The sequence below is a fragment of the Lepisosteus platostomus genome, chromosome 14 (assembly GCF_059453375.1).
Source record: "Lepisosteus platostomus isolate fLepPlt1 chromosome 14, fLepPlt1.hap1, whole genome shotgun sequence".
In the NCBI taxonomy this organism is placed as follows: Eukaryota; Metazoa; Chordata; class Actinopteri; order Semionotiformes; family Lepisosteidae; genus Lepisosteus; species Lepisosteus platostomus.
In genome coordinates, this window is record NC_142624.1 from 30,050,969 (window position 1) to 30,075,474 (window position 24,506).

The 24,506-nt window shown below is 35.7% G+C and overlaps 2 protein-coding genes across 4 annotated transcripts in view; one reads left to right on the top strand and one right to left on the bottom strand.

The window, feature by feature from the left end:
• Positions 1 to 1,506: 1,506 nt before the first annotated feature.
• On the bottom strand, positions 1,507 to 21,496 carry arl6ip6 (ARF like GTPase 6 interacting protein 6). The gene is made up of 4 exons (XM_088605571.1): positions 20,706 to 21,496; positions 20,025 to 20,078; positions 17,033 to 17,165; positions 1,507 to 3,386 (listed from the first exon to the last, which is right to left on the bottom strand). The coding sequence occupies exons 1-4, from the start codon at positions 21,043 to 21,045 to the stop codon at positions 3,293 to 3,295; spliced, it is 621 nt and encodes a 206-aa protein (XP_088461697.1). The 5' UTR covers positions 21,046 to 21,496; the 3' UTR covers positions 1,507 to 3,292.
• A 44-nt stretch (positions 21,497 to 21,540) lies between these two features.
• The window catches only part of prpf40a (PRP40 pre-mRNA processing factor 40 homolog A), a 28,538-nt gene continuing 25,572 nt past the window's right edge, over positions 21,541 to 24,506 (top strand). For 2 of the 3 annotated variants that reach the window (XM_088605567.1, XM_088605568.1), the window contains exons 1-3: positions 21,541 to 21,678; positions 23,092 to 23,172; positions 23,305 to 23,430. In XM_088605567.1, coding sequence (XP_088461693.1) covers positions 21,556 to 21,678; positions 23,092 to 23,172; positions 23,305 to 23,430 — 330 coding nt within the window. In that variant the 5' untranslated portion in view covers positions 21,541 to 21,555. The remainder of the gene's footprint in view (positions 21,679 to 23,091; positions 23,173 to 23,304; positions 23,431 to 24,506) is intronic. The other variant, XM_088605569.1, reaches the window with a different exon arrangement.

The window sequence follows — 24,506 nt, forward strand, 5'->3', positions numbered from 1 at the left end:
TAGCAGGATTTTGGCACAGTTGGTGTCCTAGACAATGGTAAGAGATATGATTATGTATACAAATAAGTATTTACAAAATTATTGAAAGATATGTTATAGGACAAATCCACAAAAGCCTTAGACTACTGAAACATTATATACAAAAACATCATATACAAAAATATCCAACGAGTTCACAAAACACCTGTTAAATGATATCTGAAAAGGAATAGCAACAATGGATAAAACCACAATTCCCCCTTGTCCAGCTTTCAGGAATCGAGTTCTTTTAAAATCAATTTCCAGATTTCAATCTACCTTGCAATTGAATATGTCTTCCAGATTTTCATCTCTATGGATCCCCTTTCCCAGTCTCCCCCTTACTCATTCTCACACTTTCTTTTGTTCTCCTTATCCTGATATTCCTGCCTTCGTTACCTCGACATACCTGAAGAAATTCACAACACCAAAATGTTCTGCTAGTTCTTTTTTGCCAGTTGTTTGGACAGTGGAGATGGTGGCTCTGATTGTGCAAAATATACTGTAGGTACATTAGTGTTTTTTCAAACCTTTTTGTGTTTAAATTAAATATGTTCCTTCTTAGGCATACTTTGACAAACCTGCCCTAGCTGATACCAACACTTTGAATCCAAGGAAAATAATTTTGGGAAGCATTGTAGTTTTTTTTGTTTTTGTGATGTCTCAATTTTTGGATTATTTACTTCCCAAACTGTGGTCCACAGAATACTCTTGTTTTGTGTGATGGGAATAGGTGATCCATAAAAAAATAATGCTAGCCATGTTTCCTTCCTCTAGCTTTATCCCAAGAGATATGCTAGTTATACTCTGTTGACAGTTTCCTTGTGATTGCAAATAGCACAAATACAAAATAAAATGTATAGAACAATGCAGGGTCTCTGCATGCAATATTCATTAAACACCAATTACTACAAAAGGTGAATGCATGTTTTTGCCACTGCTAAGCTTCTGTACATCAAAATGCCCTTCATTTCCAATTTTATTTGTATTTTGTCGCAGTAGTTTGCATAAATACACACAAGCCTTGTTGCAACCTCCAGAAGTGCTGTTGAGTAGATTGGGTGTGTGCTTTCCAAATCCTAGTTTTGTCAAACCTGAAAATATACAGTGATTTTTTGGTCCCATTTCGTTCCCTCTGACAAGAGGTGCAATATGTACAGTATTTGGAAGCTGTTATGACAGATATGGTATTCCTGCTTCACGATGTTGCCTTCCAAACCTTCCATTTTCACTGTGTATCACATAACTTTTTCTGTTTGCCTTGGTTCACTTGAAATGTCAGTCTTCTAGATCAGTTGCTAAACAACAGATATCTGAGAGCTCACTTCCACCTATTGCAACTAAAATGTATAGAGAGGGCTGCAGGCAGTAGGAGCTCTGACTCCAAGTTTCCACCCCTGTATGCCAGTCATGTGTTCTCCAAAGGGTATATTTTGTACAAAAAATGTAATTTATGAACAACTTCAGAAATAGTGATGAAATGTAGACTTTGGAAACTTGGAAAACATTTTATTAGTCAAAATGTACAGTAATATTCAAACAGTTTATACACAGTATGGCATTAAAAACCCTTTAATATAAAATACCTGTTGAACAATAATATGCAACAAAAAACAGCAGATATTAACAATTCACCAAATTATAAACCCATGTTGTATTGAACTTGACGACTCCATAAACATAAACGGACTCCATAAACATCTACTTTTTAGTTTAGTTGTTCCATAAAGATATTAATATAAACTTATTTGTCAGAATTTTGCAGTTGTGTTTATAATAAAAAAAAATCAAAGAAATGTTTTGTACTCCCCATGAAAAACCAATTGAAATTTAAACGGACAGAAAAAAGGATACTTATCTTTTCCTTCCCCTTAACCTTATCTAAAAACTAAAAGTGTCTATACACAGATCACCATTTTCTGTAGCTTAGATTACAGATGTCCAATTATTTCAAGAAAAAAAATAAACGCATGAAATCAATGAAAACAAGATTGCAACATTTTCTTAATTCTAAAATCATGCTACTTAAAGAAAAAATAGAGAAAACATTTTACTGAATTTTAAAATATATAAAATTAAACATTTGCTAACATTTTCATATATTTTAGTATGCTTCAGAAAGTGAATTTGCTATACACACCTTATTTGCTGTAAAGATCCAAGTTATTTTAAAGACTTTATAATCTGAAGGGTAATGTGAATACACCCAGTGAAACAGAATTATTTTTTATAGTGAAGGAACACCTTGAAGAAAAAAACCCCAAATGTTTTACACATAATAAAGTGTTTAAGCTTCAGTGTTTCTAAGCGAGATATTAGTTAAATAAAATCATAACAGTGATTTTTAAGAACCCTATAGCTTACAATTACTTTGTACATCCAATTCAAATATTTGTTTATGTAGAAAAAATATTATTTCCTGGTTTACTATGCTAAGCAATTCAAAAGAAGACATAAATATAATTTACAAAAATGGCAGTCAGTGCATTTAAATGTAATAGCTGCATCAGTGTTGTATTTTCATGCGCACGAAAAGCACTGAAAATTTAAATAGCCTGTTAGTGGGAAACCAGGAAATAAGCAATGGAACTAGATGAATGTGACAAAAATTACCAAGTAGTGGTATACAGCTGGCAAAGTGCCATTAGGGTTGGGCTTACCATGTTACAGCCGCCCCTGTAACATGTCAGGCAGTAGTGAACTTGCAGTGTCATTGACAGGAGACATTACTTCCCCAATCACTTTTCAGCTCCTGTAAGGCAGTATGGAGCCTGAACTGTGTGTGAATAGTGAGCATCCCAAAAGACATGCTGGAATTTAGAATTCAGAGTGCTTTTTCTCTCAGTTGTGGTACAGATCAATTATTGGCAAATTACTGTAGTTGTTAAAAGAAAATGTGTGATTCCAAATTTAAAAATATAAATAAAAAATTGTACTATTAGCTTTGTTTGCATTACAAATAAGAGTACAAAATCAGACACTAGCACAGTAAAAAAGAGAGTAAAAAAACACAGGGGATCTCCAGCCTTAATCCATGACAGCAACACCATCATGTGGCTTTCTGTTTTTCAGAATATTCAAAATTTCTTGGTTTAAGCAGTGAATATTAATGTGATATCAAACAAATTGGTTGATAATTCCAATAAAACTAAAAATACTGAAATTCTCTATGACTTGGGTTGGAGACGGGGCTGTTCTAGACTTTCAGAGAATATAAATTAGTCTTCAAAAACCAATCCTTTAAGTTTTAAAACAGCTTTTCCTGATGATGGCATCATATCAGACACCATATTACCGTCAACGCTGCCACAATTCCATTTAGTATCGCCATGCTGTAGCCCATGTGAAAGGAATGACCCGTTAGTTTTCTGGAAAAAGAAGAAAAAAAGTCAGCAAAAATTATTTAGCTTACCTTACATATTTCAGAACCTACATACAGCACACAGTGGAGTTTTAGCAGATTGAATCATAATGTCAGAAAATGTCGGGTAAACACATTCTAAAACAGGATATACCATAAAGTACTGTATTTAAAAGTAAGTTTTATTTTTCCTGGTTAGATTTTTTCAAATGCGGCCTGACAATGTCCCACCCTTCAATTATTAGTAGATGTTTTCAAAATACATTCTTGAGGTGCAGCAGTGACATTTTCATTCATTCCAGAGTGCTACAGCAGATTCATGGTAAATATTTTTAATGTTTTGACGTTTTCCAGTTAAGTAGGTGATTGTAATTCTCATGAATCTCCTCGACATTTATTTAGAAATTCAAACACTTCCCAAACACACAACTGAAAGGCAGGGTGCTGCTATCATTACTAACAGATTAATGTGCTTTACCAGTGATTGCAATCTTAACATTACATTTGGTATTTGTCTTGCAGTGTTTTATTTTCTTGTAAAAAAACCTCAATTATCTGTGTAAACATACATTTAAAAAGAAGGGGCTTCTTCTTCCTCAGTGAATACCTCTGATGTAAATTTCCCTTTTCAACACTACAGCCCTTTCACTACATTAAACTATTCATCTGTATCCCAAAGTTTAGAGCTCCTCTATTCTATTACTGCTTGACACACAACAGGCTACAATGCTTGAAAATTAATGGATGCTTGCCTGGAATTTTCCATCTAAAGTAAACAGTTCTTAACCAGACTCTTATTTAGCCTACATAAGGTGCTTATAAGTGGCTTTTTATTGTTTATTACAATACTATGATACATCACCATTTAGAGAAAAATCAATTAATAAATGGAAATGTGGAAGAATATTACACTGTAAAATAATTCAAGCAGGTCTTGAATAGATGCATGATCTGGTTTAAACGGAGTGTCATTACAAAATTGTTGTGATCTCCCAAGAATTTTGTATTATGTTGTGATTGTTGCAATTTTCAAGAAAAAAAACAAACAACAAAACAACAAAAAACAGACAATATAGATAATTAACTTCACGTAAAGAGCTGTCACTGAGGATCATCCCCTGATTAAGTTTACGAAGATGAAAAAGGCTTGATAGCTAAGTCAAGAGTCAATTTCAAATTGTATTAGCCACATATTAAATACACACGCAATATATGTCTATATATGTATTTAACTCTATAGAAATAAACTACATAATATACAGTATACACAGATGTGTATGTGCAGTCTCGTATTAGTAGACCCACATATATACAAAACAATGCTAAATTTAAAACAGTAGACTGTCAATGGAAAAAAAAAACATTAAATTGTATCAGACAAAAATGGAAAATGTAAGCAATCATTTTACAGCAAATTCTTAAGCTAACTGAACTAATAAATCCCCCCTTGGGCTTTAGTTTTAAACGCCACAGTAGCAATGCAGTGCCACCGTCTGGACATACTGCAAAAAAAGTTCTACCTAAAGTCAGCTATGATAATGTCCCCCTGCTTCTCTTTTGTAAGTTACATCAAGGACAAGAATCACCAGAAACAGTGCTGGAACGATGGAAATAAGAATATTGTGATCCTTAAATTTCCTTCTACAAAAGATGAATATGGCTGGAGAACTGCATCTTCTTTACGGGACTGAAACTAAATACTTAGGCATTTTAAAAAGGCAATATATTAGTATCGGTACCAATGTTATGGTATGGTACCAATGAAGGTTTGCTTTAACTCCTGTATGTATAGTCCTTTGTATGTATGATCATTTTGGATGAGACCTAGTATGTTTATGCAAAAATGATCAGCATTATAATTGTTACTACTATATACTGTAGTTGTGATGATCACTAAAGTGAGTATTATTAAATAAGTACTTACTCAATTGTCACCAGGAGGCTGCCTTCTGTCATCATACCATCTGTCTATTTGTACTGCCCTGATTTCTTATCTTCACTATTTTTTGCTTAGTATGGCTGAAATTTATTTCCTCTAGACTGCCACAGCATCACACCCAGTCAGAATTAATGAATGCATTATTAAGTGTTGTCCTTATTTGTCATCAAGTTATCTGTATCTTCTTTGACGCACAATATTATATTGTAATATTTGCTACCGGCAGATTGTTTGCAAATGATTATAAATTTGAATGCATTATACAGTTTGTAATACAGTATTCATATTTTATATAATTGTCTTTTACTGCTGGAATTCCCATTTTGACTAAAAAAGTCAAAATTATTTTTAATATGATGCAATATGTGTGTTTATTGTAACAGTCATATGTATTCATTGTCCACTTGGAGATCCACATGAATGTGAGATGTTGCACCTTGCAAAAATGTTATTATTACTGGGAATATTGTTCTTCAATAAATCTCATGTTTTTGCCAATTTTCACAAGCTTTCGCTCTAGAAAAAAACACTTGTTTACAAGGGGAATTGGGCAAAATAGTAAACCCTATAAAATTTAAATCTTCATGTGTATACTTAGATTGAACATTAAAAGCATCATACACTAATTGAAAACAGTAATACAGAAGAATCAACTATTTTATGGTACATAAACTAGTTACCATAGGATGTACAGTACATTTCATTATAAATATCTAAATTGAACAGCACTATGAAGCCATATAGCACTGTGTTTTAAATCATTCGAGTCCAAACTTTAAGAAATCTTCCAGCCTCAAAAGAATGAGTTTCAAAACTGTGTTTTAAAAGAGTTGAACATAAAAACATAAGAATGGTTACAAAGAAGACAAGGCCTTTCAGCCCATGTGGTTTATTTGATAGCCAGTAACTAATTGATCTCATGCAGCTGTTTCTTGAAAGAAACCAGGGTATTGACCTAAACCACATGACAAGGTACAGTAGCTTGCTCCAGACTCCCATTGCTGGAACCAGACATACAGCAGTCTTCTTTATCATTCTCTTTGATTGCCAAGAAAGTAATATGGTGAGATGTTGACCTTAATACATACAGGAGGAACCAATAATCTATATACCGGCTGGCAAAAGCATAAGAAGTGCCATTTGCTTTTCCCCGGAGGCCAAAATCTATATTATAGGCTGTCCTAGTTTCCAGGATGTTTTTCTAAGTACTGACTGGTAAAGAGACTGATCATGGGTAAATTTACCATCTGCTGAAACTTGCTGTGTCCTCTATGTTCCAAACAGGACATTTCAAATAAACTACTTTAGCTTTCTCCATGTTTTACATAAAAAAGTGATGTTTACAGCATTGTATAGAGTGAATCACTGGACCCCAAATTAAAAAACTATTTTTAAAAAGTGCGAACACACAACAGATATCAAGCCTTCTACTTCTTCAATTAAGGTGTTAATACTGCAATGAGTGAATGTAATATGACTCACAATTTGAGCAGTTTTAATCTGATTATTATACTGCTTGTGGTGTGTGGAGAATATAGCACCAATTTACTGAGGCAAACAAATGTTGCCTGGAGACTCCTTTGTTAAATCTCATAATATTAAACAGTAAAGTAATTAATGTTCATATAGAAGAAGGCAAAATAAAATAATATCAGTATGTCAGTGATGAACAATGGACATATAGCATCTGCAAGACTAACTTAATCTCCCAGTTAAAACTTTAATTGAGGTCCAATTACAAACATATACTCAAAATATTAAATTTAGGTGCACAATCAGTGTGAGTTTGTTCAAAACCTGTTACATATCGGCAAAAGATATGTAACCACCTAGCTTATCATCTTTTTTTTACAGTTGCATAAACACAGATATAAAGGGTTTACTTTTCAAAGGCTGATAAGCTTCAAACAAATATACTTCAATAACTGACTACCATCTTGCTGTGCTCTTGAGGGGACTCTTTACCACATCATGTACTTCTCTTGTAACTTCTGTACTCCTGTGTCTGAAAGTTTGGAAAAGCCTGATAACTGCTCAGCCGAATATACACTAGCATCTACCAAAATGGTACGCAGACTCTAATCACAACTGTAAGACAACTGGTACGTAAAATGAGATTAAAAGCAGAAATGGGAATGGCAAAACATCTGAGCGTTATGCAATACTATTGCAGAAGAAGAATAAATTGTGACTTATTTTTAAAGCATTAATAACTATCAAGACACTTATAACATATGGAAAGTATAATAAAAATAGTAAAAAGTAATAAAGCAGTAAAATAGTATTTTTTGGAATATGAGCCTTGACGTAAACAGTGTGTGAAATACCAATGAGAGAAACCAAGTGAAAAGTCCTGCCTCATGCATTGCATATTGTGAACAGACTTTAGAAATGGCCCTTTGAAATTTTAAAAAGCTCTGCTTCAAGTTCTATAAAAACTAAATCCTAAATCACAAGTAAAAATGAATTCTGTGAACCAAGAATCTTAATGATGTGATGTACCGATTGTGTAACAGTAAAATAAAATCTAGAGATCAGCTCAGCAATATTTCTCTACTCGACTAAGTTTTTTTCCACTAATTATTCCTGCAGCCTAAATGTCTAATTCAGCACTACACGACCATACTGCTACAATCAGTAATAAACATGTTAAATTAATAGAGAGTGGGAAATACAAATACAGTACTGCATTCAGCACTGAAACTCAGTAACAGTTACTGACCTTTTAAGTTGATGCAAAACAGATAAGGAAAACAGACACAGCTTGAGGAGAAACAGTAATGTGAAGTACGCTATAGTTTATCATAAGCTGCCACAGCTTAATGACAGGAAGACATGTTTAATGCTACATACAGATCATCTGTTCTCTTAGAACATAGCAGAAATAAGAAAGGCTGACATTTCCTAAGAGGAATTTGGAGAACTTTAGACAAAAGAAGTGCCTGGTTATTTTTTTTTTCTTCTTTTGACTCTGAATTTCAACTACTGGAATTTAGGAGTATATAATCTGAGACCTAACTCTAAATGAAAAACATGTGGTCTCCAACTGTATTTATTGAGACTGTCAAGCAGATGTATACAGCCAGATTGCAGAAACTAAGCAACACTTGCCTGTGGAAAGCCCTTAGGAAAAGTCAAGATGCTGGTGTTATCAGTGTTCTAGTAGGCAGCAGTCTCCCCTATTATGGACACTGTTGTACAAAGATGACATTTTTCAGCAAAGATTTGAAAAGCAAGGCCCTGGTTCATTCTGAGCTTTTAAAGGGACACCGTAGTCCCAATTTCTCAATTAAATCTTGGTAGCAAAATAAATTGACAGTACTGCAACATTTTACAAATTCCGAACGAAGCACCGAATCGTGAACTTTGTGAAAGTGCTGTGCAGTTGCCATGTTTTAGCAAAGTTATGGCCTTGCCTCGTGCGAGAACAAGAGTGTGCACGAATTGTGATGGGGTCTTTCCTGGTCATGAGTCACTGTAATGACTAATGTCACGCAATTTACGAACAAATAAATAGAGGTTGGGGAACAGGCGTTTTCACTGCAAAAATGTTTCAACGTGATCTGCATGCAGAGTCAACAAGTCGAGTTTTTCGGCAAAACCGTCTCAAAGTCTAGAGCAATATTTCCTTTGGACCACAAGAGACATATTCACAAGCCTGCTTGTTCACAATGTACTAGGGCCGCTTCACCTCCCCGAACGTTTGGTTGCCTCGTACTGAATCGTAGAATATGGCATCGCACCTTGAAATTCTGTCTGTTCTGTCCAATGTAAATTGGAGGTTTTACAGCGTACATTTGACTTTCATTATGGTATGAAATGTACTCCTCAATGCTGATTTTAACCCCAAAATATAAAAATAGCATTGCAGTTCCCCTTTAAGACCCAACAATTCCAGTTTAAGATTTCTCAGTCTATCCTACCCAAATCTCTTCCTCCTGCATATACTAATTACTTAAGTGAACTCTTGTCCAAGGAATTGCAATAAATCACAATCTTCATGACTCATTTTTATTCATTTAAGCATTGTGTAGGAGTGTTTAAAAAAGTTGCCACTTTCTAAAATGGTTGTGAAGGAAAGTTGTGTAATGTTTCAGATTCAATTAAGACTAATCTACAATCAGTTTACAGGCAGGGACAGGAAAAGAGTTTATTAAATGAAAAATGTTCTTAATGGCATTATCTCAAATTCACAAAAGTATAATAAATGGCAAGACATTTTACATTTGCAGACCTATATTCTGCCATTGCTATTACAATTGAAGAAAATTAATGAAACATATACTGTACACTGGGATATACATTCTTAATTCTGTATCATATATTAGAATACATGGTAGAGAAGTTATACATTGTAACAGGATACATCATCAGCGGGAGACCTTGTTGTTTTGCAATTTCGTCCTTCCTGTCAGCTAACAGTGTGTTGCTATTTTAGGCATTTAGATCTTTACAAGCAATTACTGCCTAATACCCAACTAACCATAGAGTACTATAAAGGTCAACCATCCATATTCATTCCCCCGTTTTTATAAAACAATCCGATCATTTCAGAACTCTTTAGAACAGAATAACAAGTCACAATTTGTTATAATGAAATATCCAGTGGCTCATTAGAGCTTACAAACATAAGCTTTTTTTCAAACTAATGTGGAGTGCCCTCTGTTCTTATAAACCTTGAAGACAAAGTAGCTGCATTAGACATCACTCTTGGAGATTTTTCCTGTTACACTTTCTGAATTATGCCTGATAATTCATGATTTAAAATACAAGGTTGTGTTCTGACTAATAATCATTAAAGAACAAAATCAAAATAAAGAAATCTAAGGGAACAGAAAACACTTTGGTCTCAGACTAAAAAGGGAATAGGGAATTGTGCAGCATCCATTATTAACATTCAATCTGAAGTGAATAAATGTGTAAACTCTCTAGTTATATAACAGATGGCAGCCTACAATTAGATTTAACACACAATTGAGAGAATTAATTTTAACGAGGCTAACGGTGCTGACATTTCAAAGCGCATATCTGGTAAAGATGCTCCAGCTGATGCATCTTGACAAACGGTCTCTATGGAAACACGTCCACGCAGGGAGGCTCATAAGGCATTATTTATTTATTTTTTCTTCAGAAAACTGACTGCACACGAAAGCTGAGATTATGCAAATGACTTGATAATGAAAAATAAAAAAAGTGCACTATAGCTTCTTGACGTGCCGACACAAGGTATTTCATAAGAAGAAACACTGTGCTAATCTAATTAATGAACTTGAACACACGCTGAAGCACTTAACCAATACAAACTGAACTGTGAAGGAATTTTTTTTTTAAACCAATTCATCCAATTCAGGGCTGTGGGAGAGCCAGAGCCTGTCCTGGCAGGCAGTTGGGTGCAAGGCAGGATACACCCTGGAGGGGATGCCAGTCCATGGCAGGGCACACACAGACACAAACACGCACACACTCACGCCAGGACACATTTTCTCAGAATTAACCTATCAGCATGTCTTTGGACTGGTGAAAACTCACACAAACATGGGGAGAAAATACAGACTCCATTTAGAGGGCACCTTAGGTCTGGAATTGAACCCAGGGCCCCAGCGCTGCTGAACAGCAGTGCTAACCACTGTGCCTCCACTTATCCACTTATACATTCATATGCTGATGCACAAAGAAATGGGTCCTATTGAATTAATTCCAAATTTGACACAAATATACAGATCAAAGAATAAAACACGAGACACTGCCAAACATTTAGTATGAGGTATGTCTTCCATGAGCATTAAGTTCATGTCTGGAAATCAATAAAACGTTCTAAACCAAGACAGGTTGTAAACAAGAGGAGGCCACTTGGTCCCATCTTGTTCATTAGTTAGTTTAAGAGTTAAGTGAATCTTAAATGTTCTTCAGTCGCTTCTTGACTGAATTATGTTCTACTTACGTAAGTAGAGTGTTCTACTCACAATTATTTCTAGCATTTCCTATCATATTGATTTCCTACATTGTGTGAAACAGTCCACTGGGAGTTTATTTTATTGCTTGCCTACTGTATTGATTAACAGACCTAAATTGAATCAGTGTGGCACACCTTTTCTTACTTCTGCATAATAAGATTTTATGCCACCTATAAAGGCATGCCCTGTCCCATTCATTAATGAGCTCTCGATGGAAACACATTAACTTGCCATATACTGTACTTTTGCATTATCAATTCTTTGCTGATATTTTGAAGAATATAATTAAGTTCCCTTTCTGAATCCATTGTGGCCATTTCTTAAATGCCACTGTCTTATAAGCATTCTTCTCATTTAGATCTATAAACCTTCTATAACTTGACTAATAAAAGAAGACTGATTGGTCTGTGGTTTATTGGTTCTGTTTTTTTATGAATGGGTAATACACTTTAAATTCTCTAATCTGTATGAATCACTTCTATTTTAAATGAGTGTCGAAATATCCTACTAAGAAGTCCATGAATATCATCTCTAGTAATCCCCACAGTAATATCCCAATCTATGTGTGTACAGTTGAAAACCTTGTTGAAAATGTATTTTTCCTGGGCCAATGAGCTATTTATATAAAATCTATAAACCTGTAATCAATTTGATCAAGTTTATTACATCCATTAAACTAACTCAATGAAGTTTGAAGTCCAAAATGACAAAAACCTACACTAATAGGATGACAAATGGGAATAGGGTGAGCAGAGCTTGTATCAGATATTTACCGGAACTTCCCTGTGCAGTAGCAGCCCAACCACATTAATCGTGTAACGAATGCACTGCATACAGGAAAGCATGGTTACTCAGAAATTCACATAATATTACCTGTACCTGCGGCAAAACCTGAGATAAATTATCTTCTAGATGACTATAGAAGACGGATGTTGCTGAATTCAAATCATGGTTGAACTCATCAGGGACAAACACGTTTTATTTAATCAGTCAACAGATAAATACATATTAAATAAAAAAAAAACAAATATTGCCTGTAAATCTGAAATGTAAAATAACCTGTGAACACTTTCATTTCACGCACATGGTGAATCTAATCAGATCAAAGAGCAGAGGTCTGATCATTCATTTGCAAATACTTAATGCAAAAGGCTCACTCCAGGATAAATAAATTAGATGGTTAATTGGCTAAATGTTAAAAATCAAACATTTTCGATTATGTATACTTACTTTTTAGATAAAACCCTAACCCTAAGCCAAACTCATTCAAAAAACAACTAATCATTCTGTTCAATCTGATCTTGAGTTTGGCAAAATAGAATTTTGTTGACTTCAATAATTTTACATACAGTATATGGGTTGTGGAACTCGTTGGGTCTGCATTAGGCTTCAGGACATGAAATATTAAAAGGTCACTGAATGCATGAAACAATTTCACCAAAATGACAAATTATACAAATGTATGTGCACTTACTGCAAAAAAAGCATGTTCTTAATTTACTTACAGAAACAAACCTCACAGATATCAACCTGTGTATCTAATAAAACTGTATTGTTTATTGACAAGTGTTTATAAAATTGTATTATTTATTGACAGGTGACTTACTCACTAAACTTCCAGGACATTATTCTTTTCTAAATAATGATGTCCATGCAATCTTAAATTCCCCCCCCGGGAATGAATAAAGTATTTTTGAATTTGAAAATGAATTGAATTGTAAAAAATACAGTTCTGTGCTTTCTTGATTAATCTTTCTTTCAGTAAGTCACTGTCAGACATAACTGATGTTTTTGTTAAAAGATTTTAATTTAAATGATGCCCAAAAGGTAAAATTATGATCTTCCAATGAAACAAGCTGCAATATAACAATATCATAAATATATATATATATGATTGGTTATAATAGTATTTTAGAATTGAGGTTAAAATGTTTATGAACATAACATTCTGAGAGCTGAGATTTTTTTTTATACAGGATAGCACTAATCCAGATAAGTATGAACCTGCATTTTACCAGTGTACAATGATTGCAGTCTGCAAGACTCCCCTTTTCTTGCAATTCCACATTTCAGTCCAGTCAAATCTTCCTAATGCGTTCAGAATATTGTCTTAAGATACAATATATTGGTTAGAACAGGGAGGTGAGCGTGATGTGGAAAACTAAAGCATATCAATGTTAAATTATTAAACAAAATAATTGTGCTGAAATGGAGCAATGAACAGACATCAGGAAGTCTGAAAGTCTTAATAGATATGCATTTTAACCATCATCATGCTTGATTTTAAAAGTGGTGTTATGTTTTTACGTTTGTGCTGTATAATTAAAACTATAATTCGCAATCTCGCAATCAGTGCTCATATTAGGAGGCATGTGTGCCCCCCATTTTCATTTTTGTAAAGAACAGCTCAAACCTGTAAACAAATTAATTCTAAATCACTGCACTTTTGCCACAGGCAATATATTGATTTAATGAAACACTGAAATACACATGCACAAGCTAAGCAGGGCTGCTTTTCAAACAATACAAAAAGTTGTCTGAGTTCAATCAATCAAGTCACTGACCATAATTTGATGTTGGTACAGTACGCTCATGATTACATGATATTAACAAAGGCCCTGATTTGACTGTTTTTGCATTACTTTTAATAATACAAGGCATAAATTATCCTATTATCCTATCCTTTACATATCTCAATGAACTGTACTTTATGGTTTATGAATATTTTGAAACTGTAAACACATTAATTTTTGTCTAGCTGCATTCTCTGGAATTCCTCCCCTCAAGAGATGTATAACCTACAAGGACACCCTGTACTTTTGTTTTTACAGCCCATAAATTTCATTCCTGCGTAATCTGTACATCTGAAAAAAACACAGAATGGAAAAGTTATTTCTGCATTTGGACGTCCATGCATTTACTGGATCATTTAACACATTTCATATAGGAATTTACAACAAATTGTTTAACAGGTGTACCATTTGACCTCATTTTGCCTGACTGCTTGTGTGAAATATGCTCCCATTTAGAGCCAAAATTATGAAGGATGAGAGCAGAACAAAAGGCTACACAGAGGAATATACACCAAAGAACTGATAAATGAGTTGTGTCATTGAAACGGAAGAGCTGCAGTGAAGTCGAAGAGTATCTACGCTGCTCTCATCTGCAAAGGCAGACTGACTCTACAGAAGCACTTTTACCTTTTTCATTAAATTCCCGTTTCAGATAAATGGACTTTCCTATAGTGGCTTCATCACAACTGTCACTGATACCTCTATGAAAAGCACAACTGTCAGAAGCTGCCCTTTAACTCCCAGTTCCACATTAAATGTCAGAAATACTCTGCCGACCACAGAGAAATTCATTTAATTTTAGACATCAATTTACCACTGAAAAATAGTTCCTTTTCTTGAGTAGTCCTACTGTTTTAAAGTGGATCATTATAAAATATGGTGTAAAAGACACATTGGCAGAAATTCACAGCTGAATTATTTTCTTGTAAGGTGTATTTTAAGGAACACATCTCAGGTTTTAGCTGATTTAGGTAAATGAGCATCAGAAGCACCACATTCAAATAAAAAGGCATTTCTAATCCTAAAGGAGACACGATGAAGAATACATTCTTTTATTAAAAAATACAAAACTGGCTAAACTTTCAAGACACTTAACTGTTCGTTCATAAAAAAATATTCAAGCAGGAAAAAGTATCAAACTAAAAATAAAATAACATAAAAGATCTTTACTACAACTCCTCATCCCAATTTTCTAAACTCTTTGGAGAAAATGGTTTCCTGGCACTAGGATTACTGAGGAATGATGAAAGCCAGTCACAGGAAAATTACATTTTCTTTTTCAGATCCCTGTATGATTTACCGTATATGAAAATCAATTGCACCTAATATTTCATTTCCTGGTGCACCATTTGGGAAATGCAACCAAGCAAAAATTCAAAAATGCTATGCTAGGTGGTACTACAAAACATTAAATTCTGATATGTGAAAATATACTATACTGTACTTCCCAAGGAAAGAAGCTGCAGAAAAGATTTATGCAGGCAACTTAGTGAAAACTTTCTAATCAAAACATCTTTTTCTGCAAGCTTCCTTTTGACTTGGTTTTCTGTCACTCAACTAACCTTGTCCATTCAGTTCTGATTATCTTGCAGAACCTATTTACTTTAGTAACTATGTTCTTTTTTGCTCTCCTGACAATCTCTATAACTATTCACTGGAGCTGAGATCAGGCAAAATGAGGAGCCAATGCCTCAGCAGCTTACAAATGCATGTAGATGTCACAAACTCAAACAAGAATGTGAATTTAATGTATCTGGAATTTTAGAACAATTATACTGGTACTTAAATTAGCTGCTGAAGTTTTGCAGCACGATCAAACAGTTTTCATAGTAATTTATAGCAATAGCAATTTAGAAAAGTTAAAAAATGTATGTGAACAAAAGAAATGAAAGAAATGTTATAGTGAAATACGATTTGTGTCTCACAAATCGTAGCATGCCTACTACAAAAAATAAGGTTAAAACCTAAGTGAAAAGGAACATTATCAAGCATAAAAAGACCAATGATCCATGGTGTTTAGAGTGAAAAACTAATTTTCAAAGAAGCCTGTACATAGACACCAGCTTGTTTCCAGTCTTTCTCCCTAAGAACTTATCATCTCATTACTATGCTTCGGGCGGGGTCATTAATTTCTTGTACATGGCACAAATCAGATTGTCACCTTCATAACAAGTCTTTCTGTTTTGTTGTCTTACAAATAATCTAAGTTGGTATTTGCCAAACCACATTTTTCCACAATGAATGCATACAAATATACAGTAGATACCCATGGCTATATTTTGTCTCAGTTGTGCAACCAGATCATAGTGCTGATAATCAAAAGTACCAAATCGTATGGTTAAATGTATAATAATTTATGATGTCAAAAATGTAACATTCCTTTAATTTGAACAGGCCATATTAATATCAGGTATAATCTGCTAATGTAAATAATCACTAGATATTAGTGTTTAATAAACAAAGCAGGAACTTTTCCTGATATTCTACTCCAATCTGCCTCTGAATTAGAACATTAATAGTAATCATTGTTTGATAAATTAACTGGTTATAAAGCACAACAAATCTGTATTCTAATGCATTGCCTAAAGGAATCTGAAACCATAATGGAATAACCTGCTGTTTTATATATAATAAGGATTTAAGCTTTGCTTTCTGTGCTATTTTCTGTGCATTTTCCCCCTCTTTAGTTATTAAAATCCATGACAAGACCATCTTATTATTAAGCCCTAAATGAAGTTCACTGGGCAACTAATTTATATTTTATTCTTACAGACGTTTATAAATGTGTTTCTTACACAGCAGTTTAAGAATAAAGCACTGTTATGGAGGTTTACTGTAAAAGAACCCTCAAAGAGACACAAGAAAAAAATATGATAGTAGATTCTGTTATTATTTTAATACTGGTTTACATTAGAATAAACAAAAATACTGAATAAACTGCAGGATAAAGCTTCTATTTCTGTCAGTATTTCTGTCATTCTGAAGATGACGTTATGTCATTCTCAGTGCAGAAGATATTCGACACAGTCCAATAGATTTCCACCTGTTACGCTAGAAAAACTTTGGAAGTAAGAGATATGCTTACCTTCTATGGCTGATTAATTTTTTTGGAATGTGCTAACCATGATTTGAGCTTTAACAATGCATCTGGGTTAAAATGAAATCCGAAGTAATAAATGCACCATACCTATACCGAGCCGGGGACAGAGGAGTTGGTGGGAACATGCCAGGCTCAAAAGAATCGAAGTACGTCAGGGTCCACGAGAAACTGCAGCATGAGATCCCAGCTATCACAGACAAAATCAGCAAACTCCAAAACCCTGTACGAAATTTAGAATGAAACAACAAAAATACACAAAATACCATCAGGGGGTTTCTGCTATACAGTAGTTTCCAAATTGACACAGATGAAATCAGAAGTGGGTTGAAATAGTTTTAAGATTGTGTCTGGTTGCGCATGACTGATGGCCACTCGATATTATAGGCAGCTTCTATAAAAACAACGTCCTGTAAAGCAAGTGATGACATTCATTGGAAACATTATTTGAGCCAGCTGGTTAAAAATGTTAGAACTACATACTGTAGAGGTAGAAAAAATAATAAAGGAGCACTAAATACTTTGAACTAAGGCTTCTCTTAACCTCTGCTACAGTATATCCTGGTTGTTTACAGTCACAGCCAGCCTGCTGCTTTTACTTTTGAAAGCTGTATTTAGCTGAGGAGAAACTGCAAATATGTTTGCTAAAATACCTGCATGACCTCATACAGCAGCCCTTGAGGAACATGCAAAGGTGAAGAGCTGTGCACAATTGCAAGAATCTGCAACAAAACGACACAACCTGCATTCAACCCTATTCATCAACAAGAGACTTGCCAATCACACCCACTCCAATCACCATCCCTTCAACTCCATTAAACTCCCTTGTTGAAGATCTCCTCAAGCACTTCAAAACTCTCACTTTCAAAGACCACGAAGATCGTGAACAGGGGAGCTTGAATGAGTTTAATGAACAATTTGTGGCAGAGGTGTGAGTAGCAGGCCTTTGATAAACAGCAGAATACAATCTTGAAATTTGAACAGTGCTCACAAAGGCATTTCATACAAGTAATGTAAATACCTTTACATTCACCCTTTATAAAAATAAAACTCAAGAGGCTAGGTAAAACACCAAGACTTACAAAGACTTCTGATTGACAGAATAAATGTTTTTTTTTGCCTTCCGTTTATCCATATTATTCACTAGAAACACAAAAACATCTCTCTCTCTCTCTCTCTCATGGGAACACAACAATAGTTAGAGGCCATTCATACTATTTTGCTCTTTTTCCACTTTAAACTGTACAAAAACTCTATGACTAGTTCATACACCCTTTCTTCGTCTCAATAACATTACTTTTAAATGACATTCATGTGCTTTATTGTAGTTCAAGCAGGTATAGTAGATGCGTCAGCAAGCGTAGGCTGCAAAGGACAAAGTAAAGATTTATTCCATGCTGAATAAACCTTTACTTATTCCAGGTGCTTTATTGGTTGACTTGCATTAAACAATGTTAAAACACACCTTTTGCTTCATCAAAAACCCTCTGTAAGACACACCATGTTACATCATCACTCTTTACCAGAGCAGAGTCTGTGGATTTAAATTGCTTTAAAGATTCTAGCATTTGCACACAAGTAACATGAGCTCTTAATCCGATGCATTTTTCTTTTAGCTGAAATCCTAGGATTAATAACCCAACTGGCATTTTATGTAATCATTCTATACATCTGTAAATAATTTCAGTAATGTGTGAAATTTGCTCCTACCATATAAAATATTACAATATTTTATTTTTTTAGACATTTTTCCACCATTTTTTACAAACCAAAACTATTCTGAAATCACTCTTTTCTAAGAGACACTGTTAACATACAGTACGTTTTTTACTCTGGATTGTCATATAAATGCACAAATCATACAAAACTAGCTCCCACAGACGTCCCAACAAGATATCAATAATTACATCTATATTTTCTAATATTCAAAATTAAACACAAACTAAATGAAAGGGAACTGCTGCTTTAATATTAATAGATGCAGTGAGAGTGCCTGTGTAGTTTAGCAACCTTCATTCATATGGAAAACAATCCCATGATCCCATGATATACTTCCACGCACAAACCCTTCTTCAAGAACTAGTGTACTTTCCATGTACTGACATTCTAATTGTCCTGGAATTCTAGCTTTTCTTTAGAAATTTAAAGAATTTTCGCCACAACACTTTCTCCTAAATGAGATATTCATCCTAGAAATACTATCTAAATAATGAAATATATTATTCTTTATATATTATATATTATAACATATATCAAAATAACACATACTTAGCAGTTAATAGATAAAGGTGTTTTAAAAATATACAATTACAATGTACAAATTGCATGGTAGAGTCTGTGCAGCATGCCTATTTAACCTTAAGGTGACAGAAACCAGTAAGTTATAATAATAATAATTGCTTACACTAATATAGCGCTTTTCTGGACAAAGCGCTTTACAGGTAATGGGGACTCCCCTCCACCACCACCAATGTGCAGCATCTACCTGGATGATGCGACAGCAGCCATAGTGCGCCAGAACGCTCACCACACATCAGCTATCAGTGGGGAGGAGAGCAGAGTAATGAAGCCAATTCATAGAGGAGGCCATGATTGTTAAAGGCCGATGGGAAACTTGGCCAGGACGCCGGGGTACACCCCCGGTCTTTTCGAGAAACGCCCTGGGTGGGATTTTGAATGACCACAGAGAGTCAGGACCTCGGTTTTACGTCTCATCCGAAGGACAGCGCCTGTTTACAGTATAGTATCCCGTCACTATACTGGGGCATTAGGACCCACATGAGCCGCAGGGTGAGCGCCCCCTGCTGGCCCCGACTAACACCTCTTCCAGCAGCAACCTTACTTTTTCCCAGGAGGTCTCCCATCCAGGTACTGTCCCACCTGCTTAGTGGGTTGCCAGTTGTGAGTTGCAGGGTGATATGGCTGCTGGCACTAGTTGAAAGAAAATAGCTGGTACCGAGAACACATGGAGAATTGTATGCTTGTTCTTATGGGTCAGTTTTAAATTCAAACATACAAAATCAGAGGACATTAGAACTACGGTTATTTCAACTGAAGTATTAATTGTCTCAGTGGTTTTTACCTAACAGGTTTATCTCTGTGCCGTCTTCAGTTGTTAACGTCTCTGAACGCAAGTCTGAAAGAGAATAAAATGTACCAAAGTGTAACGTTATAGATACTAAAAAGACATATCCTTAAAAAACAAGTTGGCACTAAAAACAAGGGTAAGATAGGCTAATTTGCTTCCGTAAAGTTGAGTGACGTCGTGACATTAAGTGTACATAGTATACGAAAGCGTGTTGCTGTCTGCATGGAGATGTTATAATTCAGTTTCTTAATGAAAAAAAAATAAATAAAAAGGGTGGGAAATTCGTTTAACATGATTTTGGCAGGTTTTTACATACTTTACGTGCTATTAAATTATGAAAGTAAGACATGACCCAGAGTTGAGATAATTACTCAGTAGATTAACTTAATTTTATACCCCATCATCTGAGATTTATGTCATGCACGATACACCCAGCAGTCTTTGCCACATTTAGTAAAATAAATCCTGAGAAATAAGAACACTGACACAAACCCGATTAAATACAGCTTTTTCGCGTCTTGAATGCGAAAGTAAGTCTAATCTGAATCTACAACAGAAAATGTTTTTCAACTGCTACCACAAGGTTAACAATTAAGCTAGTACTGTAGCCCTTACTGTTGAAACTGTGTTTCAAATTAGGCGGAAAATTAATATAAAAAAGAACAAGATGGTTACCTTTTAAAATAACATAGAAGATCGCCAAGAGGAATGCAATGGCGGAAAATATAAATAAACAACAAATCATTGAAAATATTCTGGCTGGCCACTGTCTTCCATTTCTCAAGTATTTTTTATGAGGTACTGCAATCGTGTTTGGGCGCAACGGCATCTCTGAACTTGCTGGTAACGGAGCGCGGCTGATCATTAAAGTCGAATTTACGTCTAACCTAGCAGGGTGCTCTAAAGTCTCCAATTCCTCGTCCAGACTTCGCGTAACATTGCCTGATTCCCAGACCACAGAATCAGACCCTTCAACTGCCTGATGAGCGCCGACCCGTCTAACACCCCGAGGCATATTAAAACAGCAATATCACAACTGTTCTGCCGGACTGACTACAGTAGTTAACCAAAGGCGCCTTAATAAAAAAATGAAAACGTTCTGATTTCAAGAAGTAATAAAAATAGAAACAAAACATAAGAACTTAAGTAATGGAGGTCTTTTTGAAGTTACCTAGCCATCTAGGAAATTTTACATAGGCTCCTGATTTTATTTGAATGTTTTTTTTAATGATTCCGTTTCTGTTTTATAACAGTCTGGGCTAACACACGGTCAAAGAAAGCAATTACAAACACTACACATCATGTTCCGATCACCGATCTACATTCATCCCTCTCTCCCTGTTGCTATTTTCATTCTTTCAAAACATCGCGGCGCTCACTTCCGCCATCCTTCCACCATACGGAAACCATTTTCCACTCATATCGCAAACCGCCAATCCTGACAATCGTTATTGCTGTAAAAGGCGCTACTATTGGCTACTTTCGATGTCAATCCATCGCAAAGCGTGTTCAATTGAGCCACACAATGACTACAAATGGCCTCGATCAGTTTTTAACTTTGCCCTTTCAACCCGGAGCGAATGAGCCTATTGTGTTGCAGTTTATTGCCGGGTGGAGAAGTTGGGTTACAGAGTACACAGCCAACATGGTGAGTAAAGTTTGTGATATACTTTTTCATAGATTTTACGCAGACTTTATGGTATATACAAAAAATAACAACAGATACTAGGAGTGAACATCTCTGTCATTATTTATTTAAATGGAAAATCAGTCCTGGCCTCTTCGCATTACAAGCTTAACCATCGTTTGTGTTCGTGTTAGGGATTTCCTGCAATTCAGGGGACCCCTTTATTGAATAGAAAGGGTGTTTTCCCTCGAAAATCTCGGATGTGCATGATTTTTTATGGACTGTATTTCTATATAATGGTTACGGTGGCCCGAGACTGCAGATAAATAAATTTCCGAACTGCAGTGACTCGACATAATGTGTGGGCCTCTTATAAACGCGATAGTTTTTTGAAAAACAGCATTTGCTTAGAAACGTTTTCGCGGTATGTCCCTGTCGTTTATGTAAGGTTTTACCATCAAATTGGCACAGAGGTGGTCAGTGGGGGGTGAATTTGCAAAGCGAGGATACCGATTGAGCCCATAATCCTATAATTTAGGAGTGTGCAGCCCTTCGTAGAAAAACCTGAAATGATCAACAAATCGAAACAGTGCTGGAAGTTGTTAATGGGATTGAAATAGTGAATGGAGATTTAAGATAGTAATATGAGCTTGATTAAATGATAGACTGCCCTAGAAACTCAGTTTTGGTGCTTGGAAATTTAATATAGATTTAATATGTAGCTGCACATGAGCTTTTTAATACATTTCAGTGACCGATGATTGTATGTTAAATCATTAACATTGAATCCTGCCATATTTTTCGACGGTATATGTTTTTTTCAGCAATTGCTTCAGTTGCGAGACCTGTAAAGAAACGTACCTAGTCGTGCCTTTTGTTGATATCGCAATATATGGGAAATGTCAAGAATGCTGATAGACGTGATCTTGAGTAGTTTTAATGAGTTAAAAAAAAACAATGAAATGACCATGTTTTCATCTGTGTTCCCTGTTCTACTTCACTGCTGTGTAACAGTAGTAATGTTGAATGAAGGAGTAGTTAACATCTAGACAAAGACTAGAAGCCAGTTTGGACAAATATACAGTATTCAGCGTGCCATTAAGGTTCAGATACATAAGATTGACCACAAATACTTCTTAAAAGTAGGACAGACTTTAAAACATTTACTATCCTTAGTGAAAACTTCCAATACTTGTGAATTACAGAAAAAAATGATTTGCTTGAATATGCAGATCTAGGGCATTCTTTCTTACTGTTGCACAAATGGTTCTGAACCCCTGATCTCGATTTTCCTTTATAGCTAACTCTGCTTTTTTTTTTTGGGGGGAGGCTTTGAGTTACAATACTTATTTCAGGTTTTGACTCCAGTACCTCCCAGTGTTCCAGCGTAGACACATGCAGTAATAACTGTATGGAGTTTCTTGTTTATGACAGTCTTCAACAGATGGTAATAATGGCCCGAGCCAAGCGGCACCTTTCCCAGGTGTCCCACCTTCAGGGATGCCACCGCCATTTGTAAGTTGGTGTTGGACAGTTCATTTATTCTTGAGTGTTTCAGTTTAGTTCTTCTTTTTCCCTTTGACAGCGGAAAATAAAATAATTCTTACTGGTTTTGTTTTTCTTGTCTTGTCTTCTGTGTGTTTTAAGATGGGACCACCTGGAATGCCACCTCACTTCCCTCCCATGGGAATGCCGCCCATGGGGCAAAGACCTCCAAACATGGCGCCCATGCCGCCGGGAATGATGCCTCCGATGATGCCACCAATTGGACAGGTGGGAGAAATATAATGCTCATTTCAGTTTGCTTAATAGAACACAGCACCTCAGAGCCTGAAGATGTTTTATTTTCATTCAGTCCCTCTCCTAACAGTCGGGGTTGTTTTGCAAACTTTACTAAATCCCTCCATCCGTCTGTTTTCTAATTCCATCGATCCGCTGTCTCAGGGGACCTGGACTCTGGCTCGGCAAGTGACGGGCGCAAGCCAGGGTCATATATACGTGGAGGTTGTATGTTCTCCCCATGTTCACCCGGTGGAAACCCATGTAATGTAATAATAATGTAATGTATAATAATGTTTCTTTATTAGCCCTATACAATTTCTTGCATTAGGAATTCGTCTTTTCGCATACCCCAGCTTTTCTCCACGGAGACACAGACACACAGACAGGGAGAGAAGCTTGGGGTCAGAGCGCAGGGTCTGCCGTTGTACGGCGCCCCTGGAGCAGCTGGGGTTAAGGGCCTTGCTCAGGGGCCCAACGGAGTAGGATTCCTCTGCCGGCCGCGGGATTTGAACCGGCAACCTTCCAGCCACAGCCGCAGATCCTTAGGCACAGAGCCACCGCTCCGCCCTTTTTTTTTTGTGAATGTGGGGAGAACATACAACCTCCATACAGATAGCACCCCAGGTCAGGGTTTGAATATTGCACTCCAGTGCTGCGAGGCGGCAGTTTTAATCACTGTGCCACAACTTTGCTCAATCAACTTCGGGGGGGAAAAAGATTCACTAGGATGTTAACACTTGTTTTCTTATGTCTAGTTTTAAAGAGCAACTGCAACACTTTTTTTTTTATATTTTGGGGTTAGAAAGAATCAGCATTGATGAGTGCATTTCAACAAACATTTCTGACAAGGATTTTAAGTTTTTGTCATTAAGACACCTCCTTAGACCTGGCCTGTGTACTGTGTTTACAGTATTGTTAGCAGGATCATTGACTTTTCTCCTCCAAATATTTTTTTTTGAGAGAGTGAGCATTGCTTAAGTGCTTTAAGTATGTTCGTGTGTGACCTTACTAGAGTGATTCCTCCTTCACAACATTTGTAAATGTTGTAAGGCCACAACTTACTTTTT

Bases quoted from the DNA above. Each gene is read 5' to 3' on its own strand.
- arl6ip6 (XM_088605571.1), bottom strand. From the start codon at position 21,045: ATGCCTCGGGGTGTTAGACGGGTCGGCGCTCATCAGGCAGTTGAAGGG. The intron at 20,079-20,705 runs GTAACCATCTTG...ATTCTCTTTCAG, and splicing joins CTTCTATGTTATTTTAAAAG to ACTTGCGTTCAGAGACGTTA. The intron at 3,387-17,032 runs GTATGGTGCATT...TTCTTTTTCCAG, and splicing joins CTGTCCCCGGCTCGGTATAG to AAAACTAACGGGTCATTCCT.